The following is a 21,012-nucleotide window of genomic DNA, read 5'->3' as shown; positions in this document are numbered from 1 at the left end:
AGAATTCTGCGCGCACAGATTCCATGTGGGCCTATAGTCATGACTTATAATATAGTTCACTGCCAAGCTTCTTGCTGCTGTGCACCTGATGCAGAGCAAAGATAGCCATTTCCGTGCAGCACCTGGTTTACATGATTGTTTCAGAGCTATTGTAGGCCTAAATAATAGCCTACTCTGTATAAAATAATAATTTATTATTATTATTATTATTATTATTATTAATATTATTATTAGGCCTATTATTATTAGTATTGTTATTATTATTATTTACTTAGTTATTCAATGGTTGTAAGAACACATTGGACCCTGCATGGGGCTATAATAAATGGTACCATTTGTTTCTATTGGATTTTCTCCTATTTTAATTTAATATATGTCTTTAGCCTATTGTAAATATTTATTTGATAATTAATACTTTTTATTGCAACGTCAAAGTAGGCCTGTCTTATTATTATTATTTTTTGTTATTATTTTGTCGTTGTTGTTGTTATTATTATTGTAGCAGGGACATAGCCACAGGTGTGGCAGAGTGTGCTGGTACCACATAAAGTGGCATCTTGCACCTGAAAATAGATGCCTTCGCGCTCAAGCACGCGCAAAAAACTTGCACAGGCAAAAGTAATGATGAATGTGTTGAAGGAAAAAAAAACATTCTAATTATTTGTTAATAAAATAGTGCAACATTATTCTAAGTCAGTGTAGGCTAAAAAAATTAAGATCGCCAGCATTTCAAGGGTGGTTTTATTTTTAGTTCATTGCTGTGAAGCGCTATATTTCACTAAGGCTGCATGAGACTGCGCATCTTGCTTATTTTCTCTATTTTACATACAGAACATATCATACAGTCCAGGTTCTACCGTTCTAGTGAGTGTGGGGCATTGCTTTACAGTGGTAAAGTGGATTATTTCTTGGCAAATTCATAATGATTCACTTTGTTTAGTAATAAATTTCATAGTTATAAAATAACTACATTTCAAGAATATGTTAACACTTTCAACTATTTAGGATTATTTATTGCATCAAAAGTAACTTCAAAGTAACATTAAATGTACGTATAAACTGCATAATTTGTGTGTGTAAACACCCTAGATGCAAAAAGCTTATTTAGACCAGAATAGGCCTACTAAATGCAACGGTCAATGTATGTAAACTTATGACCTAAAATGTCTTAAATGACTAAATTTAAGTCTTTTTAAGTTTTTAAATAATTTAAGTTTAACATAAATGATTTAAACTTTAAACTTCAAATTAACAGAGTATGGCAAATAAATTGTTTATTAAATGGAGGTCAGGTGTCTATCTTAATTATAATTATTAAATATTATGACACTATAATTCAGTGGTGTATTGGAGAGTATGCACCTTTTAATTAATTAATTTTAAATAAGTGGTTTATCCTAAATAAAATGCAATGGGATCGGTGTGCAATGAATAGTTTGAAAACCCCTGGTTCAGACTAGACGAGCTAGCTGTCTGTGCGCTGCGCTAATAACTTGGCATTTGCTCTTTTCGGTGCTGCCAGATGCATTTATAGTGCATAAAAAATAAAAAAGGTAATTCGGTAAAGTGCGCGATGCGCGCAGAAATAAGCGCACTATATGCGCATGTCGAATTAAGTTCTCTTTTTCTTTAATCAAGACTTTTCCATTCGAGGAATTACAGTTATTAATAGCTTAGTCCTTATAAACGATCAGTTTATAAAATACACAATTTACGGATCAAGCCTAGTGCAAACAAATATGGATATAAAATATAATACAGAAAAAACACAGAAATAAATAAAATAAAAATAGATTAATAAAAATAAAAAGATTGATAACATAAAAAATATTAATAAAAATTAAAATAGATTAGATCTCTCTCACAAACACACACTTTAGTATTTAAAGTTGATCAAATTTTTTAATCTAAACATTTTAAGACAATTTTGAGAAACTTTTTTAAATCCAGTTCATGATGGCTTGCATGTCTACAACTCATAAGTATACATCACTATATATAAGAAATTGAGTACTAGTTTTAATCAGCTCATTTGTGGCTGTTGTTTCTTGCTCGGACTTACCGGATTTCTTTTTGTTAATTACTTTCATATAAAGAAACTGTTGAAGAGAAGTTATTTTGTTTCTGTTCATAGTTTTATTTATTTTAAACAGGACATTTTTATTGCTATGGTAATTGCTTTGTTAATTTGTTAAAAGTGTCCAAACGCAGAGAAAAACTATATATAATAAGTCATGACTCATGACTAAGAGTAAGTGGCAAAAAAGAAAAAAAAAAAAAAGACTTTTATTTTGGCGTGACTTGTGACGTCATAAGCCTGCGCCGCTCTCACGCTGTGATTCAACTGGAGAAAGGTTTGTTTTGAAGCGTTTACCCTTATATAAAGCGATTGATTAAAGTTTCAGTGTTTTCATTCAGTGCTAAATTATGTACCTGTTGACAATATTATTTTAACCCTTATACAAAGTAGTACTATTTACTAAAACTTACAGTAATGAGGTCCATTTTTTAAATAAAGATAGGATAAACTTTTTGTTCCAGAGAGGAAATTTGTCTTGTGCAAAAAAAAGCTATAAACAGACAATAAGATAAATAAAACAAACAAAACAATTAAGAAGATACTTGAATAAAGTAAAAGTTTGTAATAAGTGTTTTAATGAAAGTTTAATTGATTGAATAGCACAATGTCATTCCATTATAAACATACATCACTATATATAAGAAATTGAGTACTAGTTTTAATCAGCTGATCAGTGGCTATTGTTTCTTCTTGATCAGACTTTTCTGATTTCTGTTTGTTAATGATAGAGGTAAAGTTTGTTTTTATATTCGCACATTCGTTCATTTACAAGTCTCTACATTGTTTACCATGTTACTTTGAATATTTGATCGGAATTAGTATGCAAGTGTGACTTGAAAACAACATTAACACTGTTTATTTAACTGTGAACAATGTTGTACTTTGGTAGTCATTTGTTGCTAATATGATTTCGCTATTTAGAGTTTGCAAATAATACTTTCATGAAATTATATTATTAAGGGGAAAGTCTGAATGTGTGAACATAAAACCAACTTTACCTCTATTTGTTAATGACTCTCATATAAAGAAACTGTTGAAGCAAGTGTTGAAGAGAAGTTATTTTGTTTCTGTTCATTGTTTTATTTATTTTAAACAGGACATTTTTATTGTTTTGTTCATTTTAAACAGGATAAAGTGTCCAAACACAGATAAAAACTCCTGCTGAAGCGACTGATCTCCACACTGTTATAAAGATGGTGTTTATTAAAGAGGAGAGTGAAGATGTGAAGATTGAAGAAACATTCACAGTCAAACAGGAAGATCTGCAAGAACAAACAGGTTAATTTTTTATTCTCAAAGATCAACTCAGTCATTTGATCCTCATTCAGATATTTTAATAATAAGAATAATAAATTAAATCCATCTTGCAGCCCTGAGTGTGCTGCCTAGTTCTCCTAAACGCACATAAGCACTCATTGAAAGACAGAAATGAGTTTCTTTTTTGTTGCTTGTTCTCGTGTCTTTTGTCATTATTTTATGTACTATTAGTCTCCAATTTTCTTTACTTTCTTAAGGTTGTTGCTTTTATTGTTCTCCTACTGTTTGTAAGGTGTCCTTGAGCATTAAAAACGTCACTGGGCACTAATGCCGTTTTAAAATTATTATTAAACAAATGCTTATATTATGGTACAAGGAGCTGACAGGTACTTGCGTCCAGCGGTGGCCAAAGCTAGAAAATGGGACATATTGCGGTTCCAAAACTGCAGTGGGCTCTCACTCCTGGCAATGGGTGGCTCACTTAGATATGCATTTACCTATAAAGATTAATGCAAAATAATATTTCCTTTAACATAAGCATTTAGATTTAATTAAACACTTTAAAACACCTTACACTCACAGCCAGCATTAATATCAGCTTAAATAATTTTAATCTTGTCATATTGATCATTGTTGACAAAAACTAAAGTATGTTTTGACCTCTATATATTAGGAGTTAAATAAAATAGAATTTCTTATTTTGCTGTTCATTTATTTTTAAATAAGGGGATAAAGTAATTTACCTGCTGTCCTATGGGAGATATTTATTATTATTTGATAGAAATCGCTTTAGAGCCTCAATAGAGGGAATCACGTCTGAAGCAGTTGCCGTGTGTGCACTTATTTCTCTCGCAAGCTCTTCGAACGGAGCAAGCAATGTTGTTGTGTTTTCAATTAGCCCCCATTGATGCACGCTGAAGGATGCGGGAAGCTCAAATTCTGCTCCATATGCACGAAGTGCTCGCTTCTGTGCTAACAAGCTTGACATCATATAAAACATACTGTTCCAATGTGTCGGAGTGTCTTGTTGCAGCATATTTTTCAACAGTTCCAGCTCTGTCTGTATCTCTCCAATTCGGGACATTGCAAGATGAGAATATTTAAAGTGCCCTACTATTTTTCTCCCTATAGCCATACAGTCGGAAATGCTTCGCTGGCTCAGAACTCCTTCGTGCACGGCTAACTGGAGAGTGTGAGCCATGCATCCAAGACTTTTTAAACCACAGTCTTTGATGGCTTTAACCATACTGCGGCCGTTATCTCGCAGCACAACATGTACCATATCTTTAGTTATGTTCCAGCGAGCGAGCATGCTTTCGAGTTGCCACATTATAGCAGCGCCTGTGTAAGACACAGGGCATTCTCACGCGTGCAGTATAGCCCTCTTCATCTCAAAGTTTTCATCAATCCACTGAGCTGTAAGACTTAACATACTCACTGGACTTACATCTGAGCTCCATATGTCGGTTGTAAAACTTATATCAGTCACATTTTTTGCCAAAAGCGTGTGAATGTGAGCTGACACTTCATTGTACAAAGCCAGGAGAGAAACAGCAGCGAAGTGCCGCCGGCTAGGGAGGGAGTAGCGCGGCTCAATAAATTCAATAAGACGACGAAATCCAAAATCTTCCACAACGCTGAAAGGTTGGTCGTCGATTGCAATCATTTCCATGACTCTGCCTGTGATAGCGTTTGCTTTTGCACTGTCCTTGCCAAATTTCTTTATATTGTCAAGTGTTTGTTGCGTTGGATTCTCTGTTGTGGTTAAACTTGGTGCTTTTTTGGCAGCGAGTTTAGTCTGATAGTCTTTATAGATTTCGGGATGACGACACTTTAGATGGATTATCACATTTGTAGTATTGAACTTTTTTTCCTACTCCCCCCTCGCAGTGCCTCACATTTGAAGCAGTTGCAGATTGCAATTCTGGGGTCCTCTTTTTTAACGGTGAAAAACTCCCACACTGCTGACATGTTGTCTTCCTTCTTGTGTACTGTGAGTGTGAAGCGCGCGCTTGATTTGTGCTACGTCACAGATGCGACGCTCAAAACCCAGTGGCGGCAGTAAGTTTGTTTAGCCTATGTAAAGAATACGCATTTTATCGGCGTAAAAATATCGACATAATTTTAATAATAGCATAACGATAATCTTAAAAATAGCATTTATCGGCCGATTACGATATGGCCGCCGATATATCGTGCATTCCTAGTAAAAAAACGTTTACCTTGGATTTTTATGTATCTGCCATTTTTATCTAACACATTTGACTCCCAAACTAAATGTACATTTTTATGTATGAGTACAGCAACTCCCCTACTTTTGCTATTAAAGTTAGAATGATATATTTGTGCTCCTATTGAGTTTAGAATAGTCTTTTTTCAACAGATGCGTCTCCTGTGAATATACAATATCAGATTTTTACTTATTAAGATGTGCGAACACCTTGTTTCGTTACACTGGGTGATTTAACCCCCGTACATTCCAACTGGTAAAGTTTGTCTTTACTCCACCCATTTTATGGAGGGCTGTCGAAAACATTTATCAGTAGCATCAAAAAGGAATCTGTGGGTTTTGTATGTAGGGGGATGTGTGGGGGAGAGAGGCAAAAAAAAAAAGGGGAAAAAGAAAGAAAAAGGGAGGTGATCACACAAACACTTAAAAACACGAAACAACACAATATTAAAACCTTGCATGTAAACTTGCACACACTTCCAGATACTCCCACTCTTAACTAGCTGACCATGTGGGATCTGGCATATAAAACAAAACCATTTAAACAGCTCTTGATGTTTTACTATGAAGCTACACCATTATTGACAAAATATACTTGAGAGCTAGAAATAACAACGAACATGTGCTAAATACACATGACATATGCATATAATAAGGTACAGTATATGTCAAAAGCGTCAGTGCAGTATCAGACAGCACCCGTGAGAGCAGCACAGCAATCGTTAACAGATTCATTTGTGTCAAGCAGTGCGTGAAGGGCTGGTGAGGGGTCCGTGTATCTTTTGGTCCTTCATTTATGTTATAAAAATTAATTTTTTTGTGATAACGGGATTTCGTTGAGACATATTTTCCTCACCCATGCATACATTTTGTTGCTTGTTAGTTTGATTAGTGTTTATTTCAAATGATATAAATCTGTTTGTATTAAACTTGTAGTAATGATGCCTCTAATTGGTGTGTGCAACTAAATTTTGGTTGATGCGCCTACATTTTTTAAATTAGGAGCACTGGTGCTACCAAGCAAAAAGGTTAATTTTGAGCCCTGGTCTGCTTTACACATTTTAGGAAAAATATTTTGTTGTAATTATGAATGATTACAAATAAAAACAGGCCATTTACAGCTTTCAAATCTGTCCTATCAATATGACCAATATGACTTATGATCAATTATGTAAGAAACTCTGAAAACTGGACTGACCGTTTCAATTTACAATAAATTCTATGTTAAGCGGCTTTGGCACATTTTACATTGTAAAAGCACTAGATGAATAAAGATGAATTGAATTAAATCTGTTTAAATGTGTACACCATTATTGGACCGAACAAAATATGATCTGATTTATTTTGCATTTAATGTGCATCAAAATTACAGTGTGTGTAGCCAATGTTTCCAGTGTCTTTTCACTTTTCAGCTTTTGATGAAGATTTTTAAAGACTTAATGAAAATGAATGTTTTTTTTAATATATATATATATATATATATATATATATATATATATATATATATATATATATATATATATATATGTGTGTATATTTCAGAACTAATTGAAGAGAATAAGTGGAGTAAAGAGGAGCAACATCATGTCAAAATTGAGGAAAAAAATAATTTACAGACTGATAGTATTTTAAAAAGGAAAGACAAGAATTGTTTCATCTGCACTCAGTGTGGAAAAAGTTTGTCATGCAAAAACAAACTTAAGATTCACATGATGATCCACACTGGAGAGAAACCATTCACATGCACTCAGTGTGGGAAGAGTTTTAGCCAATTATCATCCCTTAATCTACACATGAGGATCCATACTGGAGAGAAACCATACACATGCACTCAGTGTGGGAAGAGTTACAGCCAATTATCATCCCTTAATCTACACATGAGGATCCATACTGGAGAGAAACCATTCACATGCACTCAGTGTGGGAAGAGTTTCAGCCTATTATCATCCCTAAATCTACACATGAGGATCCATACTGGAGAGAAACCATTCACATGCACACAGTGTGGTAAGAGTTTCAGCCTATCATCAAACCTCAATAAACACATGAAGATCCACACTGGAGAGAAACCATTCACATGCCCTCAGTGTGGAAAGAGTTTCAGCCAATCATCACACCTTAATAAACACATGAGGATCCACACTGGAGAGAAACCATTCACATGCCCTCAGTGTGGGAAGAGTTTCAGCCAATCATCACACCTTAATAAACACATGAGGATCCACACTGGAGAGAAACCATACACATGCCCTCAGTGTGGGAAGAGTTTCAGCCAATCATCATACCTTAATAAACACATGAGGATCCACACTGGAGAGAAACCATTCACAAGCAATCAGTGTGGCAAGAATTTTTACTGCTCATTACACCTTAGTAAACTAGGGTTGGGCATCTAAGCTATAATGCCGATCCGATACGCATCTCGATACAAAGAATACGATCCGATATATTAGCGATACATTTGTGACATATTGCGATGCAACACGATACGATTCACACCCATATCACGATACAATGCGATAATTCAGCACTAACTAATTAAATCAAGCTTATGAGATTATGTGAAAGAGGATGCTGTGCCATTGAATGAGTTTGATTATTTATTAACCAAGCAAAACCATGACTTTTTTTTACAAACTGGCTTCTCTCAGAGCCAGTGTCAGTTCACAGTAGAGGGCCATTTTAGAACCTATAGCACATATTATTTAAGTATTTTCAAGATAAACAGAATGTATAAGTGCAATATATATTATAAATGTATATATTTGCACTCTTTCAACATAAAGGTTTAGCATTGCACAACAAGAATTGTGATTTAACTTTTCAACTATGAAAACAAGTTTTACAAAGATATATTGTGCCACTGAATATTCAAAACTTAAGGTGGTGAACTAGCAGTGTTATGTTGCTTTGAAACATCACTATCACTGTAAACAACAGGTCTAATAAAAATATAAATAAATAAAAATTAACAGGAGGTGTTTAAAACCTTCGTTCTCCGTGACACTAGGCTGAATATCTTTGCAGATGAACAATGCAATAGCATTCGTTATTGGCGTAGAGCAAGCAGAACTGTTGTGCATGGAGAAAACTTTCAATGCTTTTCTCACCACTTTTTGAGCTGGTAGCTACAGTTGAAGCAGAGCAGGAAGCCAGGGATGCAGGGACACTGGAAGATGCTTCCACAACAACACCGTGGCGCCGCTTCAAGTGAGATATCAGATTAGTCATACTGCCCATGTATTTTACAGATGCGCGGCACATTTTGCAAATTGCATCTGTCCTGTCAAGTCATCCATCCTTTTTGCAGAATCCATAATGTTGCCATACTTTAGATTTAAATCTCAGTGAGGAATAAGATCCGCAAGTCCGTTGCTAATACTTTATGTAGGTCGATTAAATTATGCGCCAAAAACAGGTTGACAACACTGGTAATAAATAAAAAATACATTCTATATTAAAAATATAAGTTGTATCTTGGAAAAACCAATGCATCTCGCAAAAACCGATGCATCTCGATTTGCTTCCAAAATTTCATTCATCCTCTGCTGCTCTACCGATGCACTAGCATCGTGCACGCGCATGACCGCGTATCGATACATATCGGTTAATCTTCCCATCCCTATAGTAAACACATACGGATTCACACTGGAGAGAAACCATTCACATGCACTCAGTGTGGGAAGAGTTTCAGCCAATCATCATCCCGTAATTTACACTTGAGGATCCACACTGGAGAGAAACCAAACAACAGAATTTTGCATGCTTAAACTCTAGTGTGACTGCAGCTTCGGTGTGGGATGAGTTTCAGCAACTCCTCAGACCTTAATAAACACACGAAGACCCACTCTGGATAGAAACCATTCACATGCACTCAGTGTGAAAAGAGTTTTAACCGATCAGCAAACCTTAATAAACACATGAGGATCCACTCTGGAAAGAAACCATTCACAAGCAATCAGTGTGGCAAGAATTTTTACTACAAGAGGTTTAATCGGTTAACACATCTGAAAACAGAAGAGGACTCACACTGGAGAAACCGTACAGATCTGATCCATGTCAACAGAGTTTCGCTCAATCGGCGCAGCTTAAGAAACACATAGACAAAAAGTTGCATACATGATATGAATGCAACACTACATTTTCTCATGTGCACAGGATTTTTTATGTCTGAATAATGTTTAAAAAGGCTGAGGGACGATATACTGTTTTCCAACACGCCTACACTAGGGTTGTTGGTGGGGTTGTAAATGTGTCGTGTTTCTCTCACTCTCCACACTCTCCAGTGTATTCATGTAGCTAGTGTTGTTTTGGATGATGTTCTCTGTCTTGACTCCCTGAATGAGAAACAAATCACTGGGAAGACACCACGCACATCAAATAAGGTGGAGCTCCAGGACAGTTAGTTTGCAGTATACCAGGGCCTCAAGTTTAGAAAGCCCATTCAATTGTCCTGTGTTGTATTTTTTATTAGTAAAGATTATTTACTTTTAGGTTCTAGTTTACTACGGTAGGGATGGTATACAGTTTAACCCAAAGAATGACCAGTCTGTCAGATAAAGAAGAGCCGGAGTCAGAGATTCAAATAAATAAGTTTACTAATGATAGTTTGCAGTTTTAACAGCAGAAGCCAGCTTCAACACTCGCAATGAGTTCCTAGGCCGCTCTGACTTACATTACAACAATGCAGTAATTATACTCTACACAAGTCCAGAAAAGGTGGGATCCAGGTAAACATTTCTCATTGGTTGCATTAAAAAAAAAAAAAAAATTATTGTAGCTCCAGATAAGGATGACCTCAATGCGTGCGTTAAGAAAGAATTGTATATAACTCCAGATATGGATGGCGACATGGTTCCTGGGGGTTAGGTCGACCCTAAGTTATTAGGAGCTGATCTACAACCTGTGAAAAGATAAACCAGGGTGACAATAGACACAAGAGACCATCTGTGTTAAAAACTCAAGGATGTTTCTTGTACGCTCAGCTGTGTTATCAAACTGGTTCAAGACTGTTTCCATCAACAGTCTGCTACAATATCCTGACTACACACAGTGTCTATCTCCACACAAAAGGAATTTTAATAGGAAATACAATCAAAATAGGTAAATTATTGTAGACAATATCAGTGTAGCAGGGTGGAATATCCCTTTACGGCTATTGGCTGGTGTAACACTAACTTGTTGAGTCTATGAGATCCGGGTTGACTATTACTGTAGTTTCTATTGGCTGGGTCACGCTAAGTCATCAAACCTATCAGATCCCGTTTAGGAAGTATAAAAGTTAAGCGCATTTGGTAACTCGGAATGTGTCATCGGTGTTGCCGTCTTTTTTTTCTGAAGGGTAAACCCTTCCGGTTGAAAGAAATGGTAAGTGCGGAAGATGAATTTGTGTACACTTCAGTATATTTGGGTAGTAACTGTACTATAAGTGTTGGCAGGATTGACTGGTTTGGTCCTCAGCTGCTCTGCACCAGACGCTGTTCGTTCGGCGTGCTTTCTGCCTGCTCTGGTTCCCGGCGCTTTGATTTGTGCTTTGTGCGTTGGTGGTGTCCGATTTAGTGGTTACCAATAACTTCCGATGTTTGCAGAGTGAGGCCATGTTCTAACATCTGTATGGTATGTATGGCAGAGCATATGTTTGTTTTGATTGAGTTTTTTTATTGTAAATCGTGGCTTTGTGTTTTTGTTATGCATTCGAGTGATTTTTGCTAATTTTCCTTTTCTGTTCAGGTCTATTCTAAATTGTTACTTTTTGGTTGTGATTTTCATATTTTTCTTTAATAGTTTCTCTTTGTTTTGTAACTGTCTTCAGTGTATTTTCTTTGAAACCTATTTGGTTATAGGGGGGTGGGGAAGACCCAGCTTGGGTGCATTGTATTAGTGTGTGTATGTGTATATATACACCGAGTGCTGTGCTAAACAGATCTTGCTGTGTAAAATAAGTTTGCTGTGTTTTCATAGGGGCTGTGTGTGTGCGTGTGTGTTTGTATTCCTTGGTGTTGTGGACACTTGCAAACTTCCGCTGGTACCCCGCTCTATTGTTTTGGATTATTGTTGTCTTTTTTGTTGTTGTTTTGTAATAGGCTCATGTTAAAAAGATTTTTTAATTATTTTAACTTTTGTATTTCAATAAAGTGCTTTTTTTCTGATTTTACGTCTCCATGCTCACCCTACTTTGGCTACGAACCTATAGATGCCTGTAAAATATAATAATAATTATTATTATTCCCGGCTTAATCGGGTGACGTTGTCGTTTAAGGTGTTTAATTCAATTTCTTGTCCCCCCTGCCACATTTGGACGACTAGAACAGGTGATTTTCTTCTCCTCTGGGACAGAGGGAGAGAGAGATCTCCATGACCTATGACCTGGTTTTTGTGTGAATCCTGAAAACAAATTTTAAAAAGACAGGCAAAAAGAGAAACAAGGACACTGAACATTCTAACATTAAGAAGCGTGAATTTATACATTAGTTAAATCAATTCAAAGTTCTATAATTAATAATTAAATTTAATAAAAGAAATTAAATAATTATATTTAATAAAACGTGATGAGAAACAGGATGTTGAGAAAAAGGATTAACGTTGATTTGTTGAGATGAATTTGAAGGTAGAACTCTAACTCCTTCAGTCCCCTGTTTTTGACCGAAGCAAATTAATCTGCTCCAGGTCAACCAGTGAGGTCACTAAAGAAAGTGGAAGCAATGACTTGTGCTCCCTACTTAGGTTACAGAGTTTCTTCGCCCTTTCTTGGACATGCTGGAACCTTAAAATTCCAGTCCCCAAGCTAAGGGCTCTTCCACCTTCTACTCACAATGGGCTTCGTCCTTGTATTCATCAAGCTATTCGGTTTTGAAGACGGTTCGTCAGTTCGTCAGTGAAAATATACGAAAAACAAAACAGCGGACCAAAGACCAGAATATGAACACAAATGCGCAAGCCCTAATAGTCATCCAGAAGTAAACAACACATACTTTCATCGATACATCCTCTGATGCATTTACAACTTGCTCCAAATCTAAATCCAAACATCCAGGCTAATTCTAAGACTCAGAGTTCCTCTGATCAGACACAAAAGGTCATCCACTTGACCTAAGCCACACAGGATTCAAATTCATGACCTGCAAAAACATCTTTATCTTCACCAGTCTTAAAACATTCATCCGCGTGTTCTGTAACTTCAACTTAGAATAATGAATTTTTTTTTACATTACACGCATTAAACATGACAACAGCACAATAGTCCAATTCAGCACCATTACCATGTTTAATTATCACCTTGCTGAACTCCATGTCAGTCAAGTTCACTTAACAAAATATCTTTTCATTTAAATAATGAGGTGATTGTAGTGATGCAACACATTTCTGTGTATTATCAATAGGAAGAGTGCAAGCACTCTTGTCTGGGCTATAATGAGCCAAATTCACCTTCACAGTTAACAAACTAAAATCAAATCCTCTCTCTGGAAGCTGGGCTAAATGAATTAACACTACTATTGCACTCCTGACATTGCGCCAGACCCTCAGTCACTTTAAAGAGACTAGATATAGATATAACCTGTTACCTAGAGACCAAGAAAGATGTAATGGTTTTTACAAAGCTATTAATCCAACTCATTATAATGCAAGAGGGATTGTGAATTGATTTCTTTTGTTTCTTGTTTTCTTGTGAATTGATTTCTTCTTTGTTTTTATGGGTTTACAGTTTTTTACAATGGCTATGATACATTTTTCAATACATTTAACAAGTTTCCTAAACTCTTAACACGGCTAGCACAACATCCATTTTTGTGGGCTATACAATTAACACATTTCATGCATCCAGTTAACCCCAATTTAAACAAACAGAAATTTAAATTCAACAGAAATCTAATTAAATTCAATTAGAAACAGTTTAAATTCAAACCGTACAGTGAGCCATTTACACTGTGTCTAATTACTTTTAGGCTGTCATGGAGTTGGAGGCCAATCAAGTCCCACATGAAATTATCTATGTTGACGAGGCTGGCTTCAACTTAGTGAAAATGCGTCGCCGTAGGAGAAACATAATAGGCCAAAGGACCACCGTTACCAGGCCGGGACAGAAAAGAAGTAGTCGGGCAAATGCAGAAGAACAGGCAGAATAGAAAATACTTAGTTTTTTTTTTTTTTTTTTTTTACAGTTTTTTACAATGGCTATGACACTTTTTTCAATACATTTAATAAGTTTGCTAAACTCTTAACACAGCAACACACTTAAAACACACAATTGGCAAAACAGTTAATTTCATGCTCAAAATCACACATTGTAAACTAAACCTCTAAACTACTTTTCAAAATACAATAATAAACGAACACTCTACACCATGTCTAACAAAACACTGCAAACATGTTTCAAAATGAAATTATTGTTTAAAACACAAACACATGTTCTCTTTCAACATAAACATTCAGTCAATCAGAACACACTGACAATAAAAACACTATCATCAGCTGACATTACAGAAACTCCATTAGTTTATGTGTCAGCTCTACCCTTATATTTGAAGTCTTGTTACAGTTTTGTTTCGTTGGGTTAAGTAAATGCATGCATTTTCTTTCTTTTACTGCAAAAAATCTATACAAAACGAAGAAAAAAAATAGCTTTATAAAATTTACAGTTTATTCAATTCAATTCAGCTTTATTTGTATAGCGCTTTTACAATGTAGATTGTGTCAAAGCAGCTTCACATAAATGGTCATAGTAACTGGAACATTGTGGTTCAGGTTTTAGTGTTTAAGTTCAGTTCAGTTTAGCTCAGTTCAGTGTGATTTAATCATTACTGAGAGTTCAAACACTGAAGAGCAAATTCATCGATGCGTAGCTCTACCAATCCTGAACCATGTGAGGCAGAAGTGGAGAGGGAAAAAAAACTTTAAGAGAACCAGACTCAGTTGGGCAGGACCATTTTAATTTCTCCGCTGGCCAAAAGTCTTGTGCAGAGCTTCAGTCGCGGTGGTGGAGGCTGGAAGATGGCCTCAGCGAAGACTCGTCTGTCCCTGGAGCGTCGCTGGAATCAGACTCATGTTCTCCACTCCCCACGACTATCAGCGCAGCAGCAGCTCAGGATATGGCCTGGTCCCGGATATGGAATCCTTGGGATCATCTCGTCGCTGGTCTTGGATCCAATCAGTGACTCCGCATTATCTGAGGACCTCGGGATGAGTATCCCCAGGTGAAAATAGAGAATAAAGAGAATAATTAGCGTAGCTGCTGTTCATAGTGTATATAAGCAAGATGTAGGAGCCAGTGTGGAACCCGCTAGGTGATGCATTGAGTGTATGCTTTACTAAACAGATAGGTCTTTAATCTAGTTTTGAACTGGGAGAGTGTGTCTGAGCCTCGGACGTTATCAGGAAGGCTATTCCAGAGTTTAGGAGCCATGAAAGAGAAGGCTCGACCTCCTTTACTTGATTTTGCTATTCTAGGTACTACCAGAAGCCCTGAGTTTTGAGATCTTAAAAAGCGAGTTGGATTGTAGCGAGACAGAAGGTTGGTTAGATAAACAGGAGCTAGATTATTTAGAGCTTTATAGGTGAGAAGTAATATTTTAAATTCAATACGAAACTTAACAGGCAGCCAGTGTAAGGAGGATAAAATTGGGGTGATATGATCATATTTTCTAGACCTGGTCAGAACTCTGGCTGCTGCATTTTGTACTAATTGAAGTTTGTTAATAGAGGTTGCTGGGCAGCCAGCAAAAAAACATTACAGTAATCCAGCCTCGAAGTCATAAAAGCATGGACTAGCTTTTCTGCATCTGAGATGGATAGCATATTTCGTAATTTAGCGATATTTCTCAGATGAAAGAAGGCCGTTTTTGTGACATGGGATATATGATTTTCAAAAGTTAGATTGCTGTCTAATATGACACCCAGATCTTTTATAGTAGAGCTAAAGCTAACTTTGTAAGAAAATTGTTGGTCATCCAGTCTTTAATGTCTTTGATACACTCAGTTAGTTTAGAAAGTTCAGATGTCTTGTCAGGTTTAGTTGAAATATATAATTGAGTACCACCTGCATAGCAGTGAAAGCTGATCCCATGTCTTCTAATACTGTCTCCCAGAGGTAGCATGTAAATTGTAAACAGTAAAGGGCCTAAAACTGATCCTTGAGGCACCCCATACTTTACTGGGCTGACTTGTGAAGGCTGTCCATTCATTTTCACAAACTGGTAACGGTCAGTTAAGTATGACTTAAACCATTGTAGAACCTGTCCCTGGACACCTGTAGACTTTAAGCGATTTATGAGGATATTGTGGTCAATGTTGTCAAATGCCGCACTAAGATCGAGTAAAACTAATAGCGAGACGCACCCTCGGTCAGCAGCTAAGAGTAAATCATTGGTTATTTTCACTAAGGCGGTTTCTGTACTGTGGTGAGCCCTGAAACCTGACTAAAACACTTCAAAAATATTGTTCGTCTGCAGAAAAGAGCATAATTGAGTGGAAACAACTTTTCCTAGTATTTTAGACATAAATGGAAGATTTGAAATAGGCCTATAGTTAGCTAAGTTGTTGGTGTCTAGTTGCGGTTTCTTAATAATAGGCTTAATAACAGCTAGCTTGTAAGAGTTTGGAACATGGCCTATAGATAAAGAAGAGTTGATAATGTTAAGAAGAGGTTCTCCTATAGCAGGTAGCAGCTCTTTCAGTAATTTTGTTGGAATTGAGTCAAGCATACACGTAGCTGGTTTAGAGCTATTTATAATTTTTACTAACTCTTCATGTTCTATGATTTTGAAGCAGTGTAGGTTATTATTATGATTCAATGAAATATTTACAGGATTTGGAGTATAAGCCGGTGCAGAAAGTTTGGCATCTCCTATTTTCTGTCTAAAGCCTTCTATTTTATCACTGAAAAAATTCATGAAGTCATCACTACTAATTTGCGGTGGAGTAGTTTGTTCCAAGGATGACCGATTATTTGCTAATTTAGAGATGGTGTTAAATAAAAATCTAGGATTGTTATGATTATTTTCTATCAGTTCGCGCAGGTGCTCGGTCCTGGCAGATTTTAGAGCCCTCCTATAGCTGGACATACTGTTTTTGTACGCAATTCTAAAGATCTCTAAATTAGTTTTTTTTCCATTTACGTTCCAGGGCGCGGGTTGCTGTTTTGAGCGCACGAGTATGACTATTATACCATGGTATAGTTTTAATCTCTCTAGCCTTTTTAATTTGATGGGTGCCACAGTATTTAGTGTGCTAGTAAAGATGGCATCCATACTGCTGGTTACTACATCAAGATCATTTGAGTTTGCAGGTGCATTACGAAATAGAGAGAGATCAGGTAAGTTATTTATAAATTCATCTTTAGTTGACGGAACAATAGTTCTACTAGGGCGGAGTATTGGAGCGGGTTTGCCGATTTCAGGTAAACATAGCTTATATAGTAAGAGGTAGTGATCTGTAATATCATCACTTTATGGTATAATGTCTACGTCAATAACCTTGATTCCATAAGACAGAATTAGATCTAATGTATGCTTTAAGCGATGGGTTGGACCCACAACGTTTTGCTTTATCCCAAGTGAGTGTATTAAATCCATAAACGCGAGCCCTAATGTATCATTAGTGTCATCTATGTGGATGTTAAAGTCACCTACAATTAGCATTTTATCAGTTTTGACTAGTAAGTCAGAAATAAAATCAGAAAAATATTTTAGAAAATTGACATAGGGTCCTGGGGGTCTATATATGGTGATTAAAGCGAAAGATAACATAGGTTTTTGCATAGTATCTGGAAGCTGAACATTAAGCGATAATACTTCAAAGGAGCTAAACATAAGTCCTTTTCTCTAATTAATATTACGGAAATCACTAAAGATTGATGCAACTCCACCACCACGACCAGTTTGACGAGCCTCATGTTTATATAAGAATCCTGGAGGAGTTGCTTCATTTAAGCTAATATAGTCATTTTGTTTCAGCCAGGTTTCAGTGAGACAGAGTGCATTAAGATTGTTTTCTGTTATTATTTCATTAATGATAAGTGCTTTAGGTGCAAGTGACCTGATGTTTAGGAGACCAAGTTTTACGAAATTTGTATTTTCACTTTCTACTGGTTTTTCTGGTTTGATTCTTAATAGATTTTTTCTGGAGCACACGTTTATTTCTTAATCTAATAATACGAGGAACAGACACAGTCTCTATAGGATTTGCCAGATATGCGTTACTGATGTTTAAGTGGGACGAACAAGAGTCTAGGTGGCTATAATATGAATTTTGTGAATTTTTACCTGCTAGTCAGATGGTGCAAAGTAATCTGGAGATGTTATCTGACAGGAGTTCAGCTCCGGCTCGACTGGGGTGCAGGCCGTCAGCACGGAAGAGCCTAGGACGCTCCCAGAAAAGATTCCAGTTATTAGCAAAGAGCAATTTCTGTTCTTTACACCATGTTATTAGCCATTCATTCAGAGCTAAAAGTCTACTGAACCTTTCATTTCCTCGGCGGTAGGTAGGAAGTGGCCCAGAAACGATGATCTGCGTGGGGGCGAGGTGCGTCGAACCGTCTCGATCAGGCTCCTGAAGTCCTTCTTCAGGATCTCCGACTGCCTGAGCCCGGTGTCGTTTGTCCCCACGTGGAGGACAACAGCACCAGGGCTCTCGGCAGCGCCCAGGATGGTTGGAATCTGTGTAGAAATATTTCTCACACGGGCACCAGGAAAGCAGAAAGTACGTACTTTATTACCTTTTGAGGAGGCGGCACGGACGTGACGAACGATCGAGTCACCGATGATGGCCACATCGGGACCCGACTCGCGGAGAGGGGAGAAGCGGTTCTCCGTGGAGATCTCGAACACGGGAGGAGAAGACGTTCTGCCCCAGGATCTGGCAAGCACCTTACGCGGCTGCACCCAGGCGCCGTGGTAGCCGGGTGTCGGCGTGAACGACGCCTGGCCGAGCCGCGCCCCGGGTGCGCTGGGCCTGCACAGAGAAGGACGCGGGGTTGAGGTAGAGGGAATGATGTGGTTGTAATTTCCACGTACCTTAGATGATGAGGCGGCCTTAGCGTTAGGCACAACAAGCAGTTGTTCCTGCAGCCGCGTCCACCTCATCAGAAGTGCCCGGATCTGGGACTCCACTTCTTCCAGCTCCAGCTCCAACGCCTCCATCGATGCTTCTCCTGCACACAAGGACAGAGATGCAAGCGACATTTTACTGGGTAAAGAACAAAGCCAGTAAGTCAAAAGTGTATGGTAAAAGAGGTTGGTAGCTTTAGCTGACCAGCGGCGCTAGCAGGCTAAATCTACAAACAACAGGCGGATGCTCGAGGGACAGACCGTTGTAAAGCAGTTTTGTTTGTATAAATGTATTAAGGGTTTGTTTACCCTAAGTAGGAGAGACAAATAGTTAGCGAATGAGGAAGAATTTTATGATTAAGATTTAAATTGCGAATAAATAGCGAGTCCAAATTTCAAGAAAAACGCAGTAGGCGACCGAACAGAGACAGTGACGTCAGTGACGTCACTCGAGCATGTGCCAATTTGTCAGCAGATAGTGTCGCCACATAAAATATTTCTTGCATAGTGGCTTGCTGGTCTAGGAGTATGATTCTCGTTCATGCCATGAGAAATCCTAGGTTCAAATTTCAGGTGAACCCTTACACTTGTCTGCTGTTTTTTGTAAGGTCGTTGTGGCTTACACAGAGGCCTTTTTTTCTGAGAATGCCAGTTTGTCAGCAGATAGTGTTGCCATATAAAGTTGCTGTTTTGCAGTGGCTCGGTGGTCTAGGGGTATCACTTAGGGTGCCCTTGATTCGTTAGAGAAAGATTTCTGACTATCTGACGCCTTGTGAAATTCTCTCAATTTAGTGGCTTATTGGTCTATGGGTATGATTCTTGCTTTGGTTGCGAGAGGACCCGGGTTCAATTCCCGGATGAGCCCTTGCAGGTGTACTGTGTTTTACAGGGCATTATGTCTTTCTTAAAAACGTCTTTCAAAGAATTCCAATTTGTCAGCAGATAGTGTCGCCACATAAAATATTTCTTGCATAGTGGCTTGCTGGTCTAGGAGTATGATTCTCGTTCATGCTATGAGTAATCCTAGGTTCAAATTTCGGTTGAACCCTTACAGTTGTCTTTTGTTTTGTAAGGGCATTGTGGCTCACACAGAGGCCTTTTTTCTGAGAATGCCAGTTTGTCAACAGATAGTGTTGCTATGTAAAGTGGCTGTTTTGCAGTTGCTCGTTGGTCTACGGGCTTGATTCTCGCATAAGGTGCGAGAGGTCCCGTTTTCAAATCCTGGACGAACCATTGCAGAAGTCCCGGGTCCAAATGAAGCAAAAGCCTTGCTTCAATGTTTGTTAGATAAGGATTTCTGACCATCTGTTGCTTCTGATGTCTTGTGAAATATGCAAGCTTTTGTGGCTGGTTGGTCTAGGGGTATGATTCTCGCTTTGGGTACGAGAGGTCCCGGGTTCAGATCCCGGACGAGCCCTTGCAGTTTCTCTGTTGTTTAACAGGGCATTATGGCTTTCATAAAAAACGTTTTTCGAAGAATTCCAGTTTGTCAGCAGATAGTGTCGGCACATAAAACATTCCTTTGCATAGTGGCTTGGTTGTCTAGGAGTATGATTCTCGTTCATGCCATGATAAATCCCAGATTCAAATTTCGGTTGAGCCCTTACAGTTGTCTGCTGTCTTGTAAGGGCGTTGTGGCTTACACAGAGGCCTATTTTCTGAGAATGCCAGTTCGTCAGCAGATAGTGTTGCCCTGTAAAGTTGCTGTCTGAGTGAACTATGCTTTTAAGCCAGGGGTCACCAAACATGTTCCTGGAGGTCTTAAAATGACAACCAAAGAGGTTATTTCCAGTTTTTTCCAGTTGTTTACACACAATTTCTGAAAGCATATTTCATATTGTCAGAACTCTGCACACAAATCACAAAACACACACACATTGGGCAAAACTCTTCAATTCTTCTGCAAAATGAAACTATAAGTTCAAAACAATGTGATTTCTTCTCAAAATGGTATTTTGTTTTCAAATGACACACACAAGCCATCACATTAACAGACATTCATAAGATAAGTTAAACACTAATGTGCTTAATGTAAAACACTATGACGACTTCTTCTCTATTCATCATAATGACTTTCTGTAAGCCTTTTCAGTTCAGTGTTACACTTACTACAGACAGTACATAGACCTACAGAAGTGCATTGTAAAATTTTTCTGAAAATTGTTTTTACACAAAACAAACAAATAACGAATATATTTTACTGTATTTTCCCCACAAAAACAGCATACAAAATGTTGATCCCAACCAACACAAAGTTGCAGAAAATGTGGTCTACATATACCATCGACAGAAGTGTTTACTAAACACAGTTACAGAAAATAAATAAATAAATAAATAAAACAAACAGCTATACTGCATTCTCTTTTCTGTTTTAGGGTGGCCAAGCAGTGGGGGAAATGTCACCT

The 21,012-nt window shown here is 37.5% G+C and overlaps 1 protein-coding gene and 1 long non-coding RNA gene across 5 annotated transcripts in view; one reads left to right on the top strand and one right to left on the bottom strand.

Moving 5' to 3' along the window:
• LOC141381959 (uncharacterized) overlaps positions 1-20,317 on the bottom strand; it is a 239,902-nt gene extending 219,585 nt beyond the window's left edge. The window contains exons 1-2 of the long non-coding RNA XR_012402870.1: positions 20,074-20,317; positions 19,448-19,521 (exon numbers count right to left, since the gene is read on the bottom strand). This is a non-coding gene — a long non-coding RNA (uncharacterized lncRNA). The remainder of the gene's footprint in view (positions 1-19,447; positions 19,522-20,073) is intronic.
• The window catches only part of LOC137491042 (uncharacterized), a 31,694-nt gene continuing 12,985 nt past the window's right edge, over positions 2,304-21,012 (top strand). For 2 of the 4 annotated variants that reach the window (XM_068220107.2, XM_068220106.2), the window contains exons 1-2: positions 2,304-2,354; positions 3,209-3,358. In XM_068220107.2, the coding sequence (XP_068076208.1) occupies positions 3,274-3,358 (85 nt within the window). In that variant the 5' untranslated portion in view covers positions 2,304-2,354; positions 3,209-3,273. Of the gene's footprint in view, positions 2,355-3,208; positions 3,359-7,109; positions 11,721-21,012 lie in introns of those variants that run through there. The other 2 variants (XM_073948984.1, XM_068220105.2) reach the window with 2 other exon arrangements.

The sequence above is a fragment of the Danio rerio genome, chromosome 4 (assembly GCF_049306965.1).
Source record: "Danio rerio strain Tuebingen ecotype United States chromosome 4, GRCz12tu, whole genome shotgun sequence".
Classification (NCBI taxonomy): Eukaryota; Metazoa; Chordata; class Actinopteri; order Cypriniformes; family Danionidae; genus Danio; species Danio rerio.
Note: the sequence above shows the minus strand (reverse complement) of the source record. Positions and strands in the feature narration are given on the sequence as shown.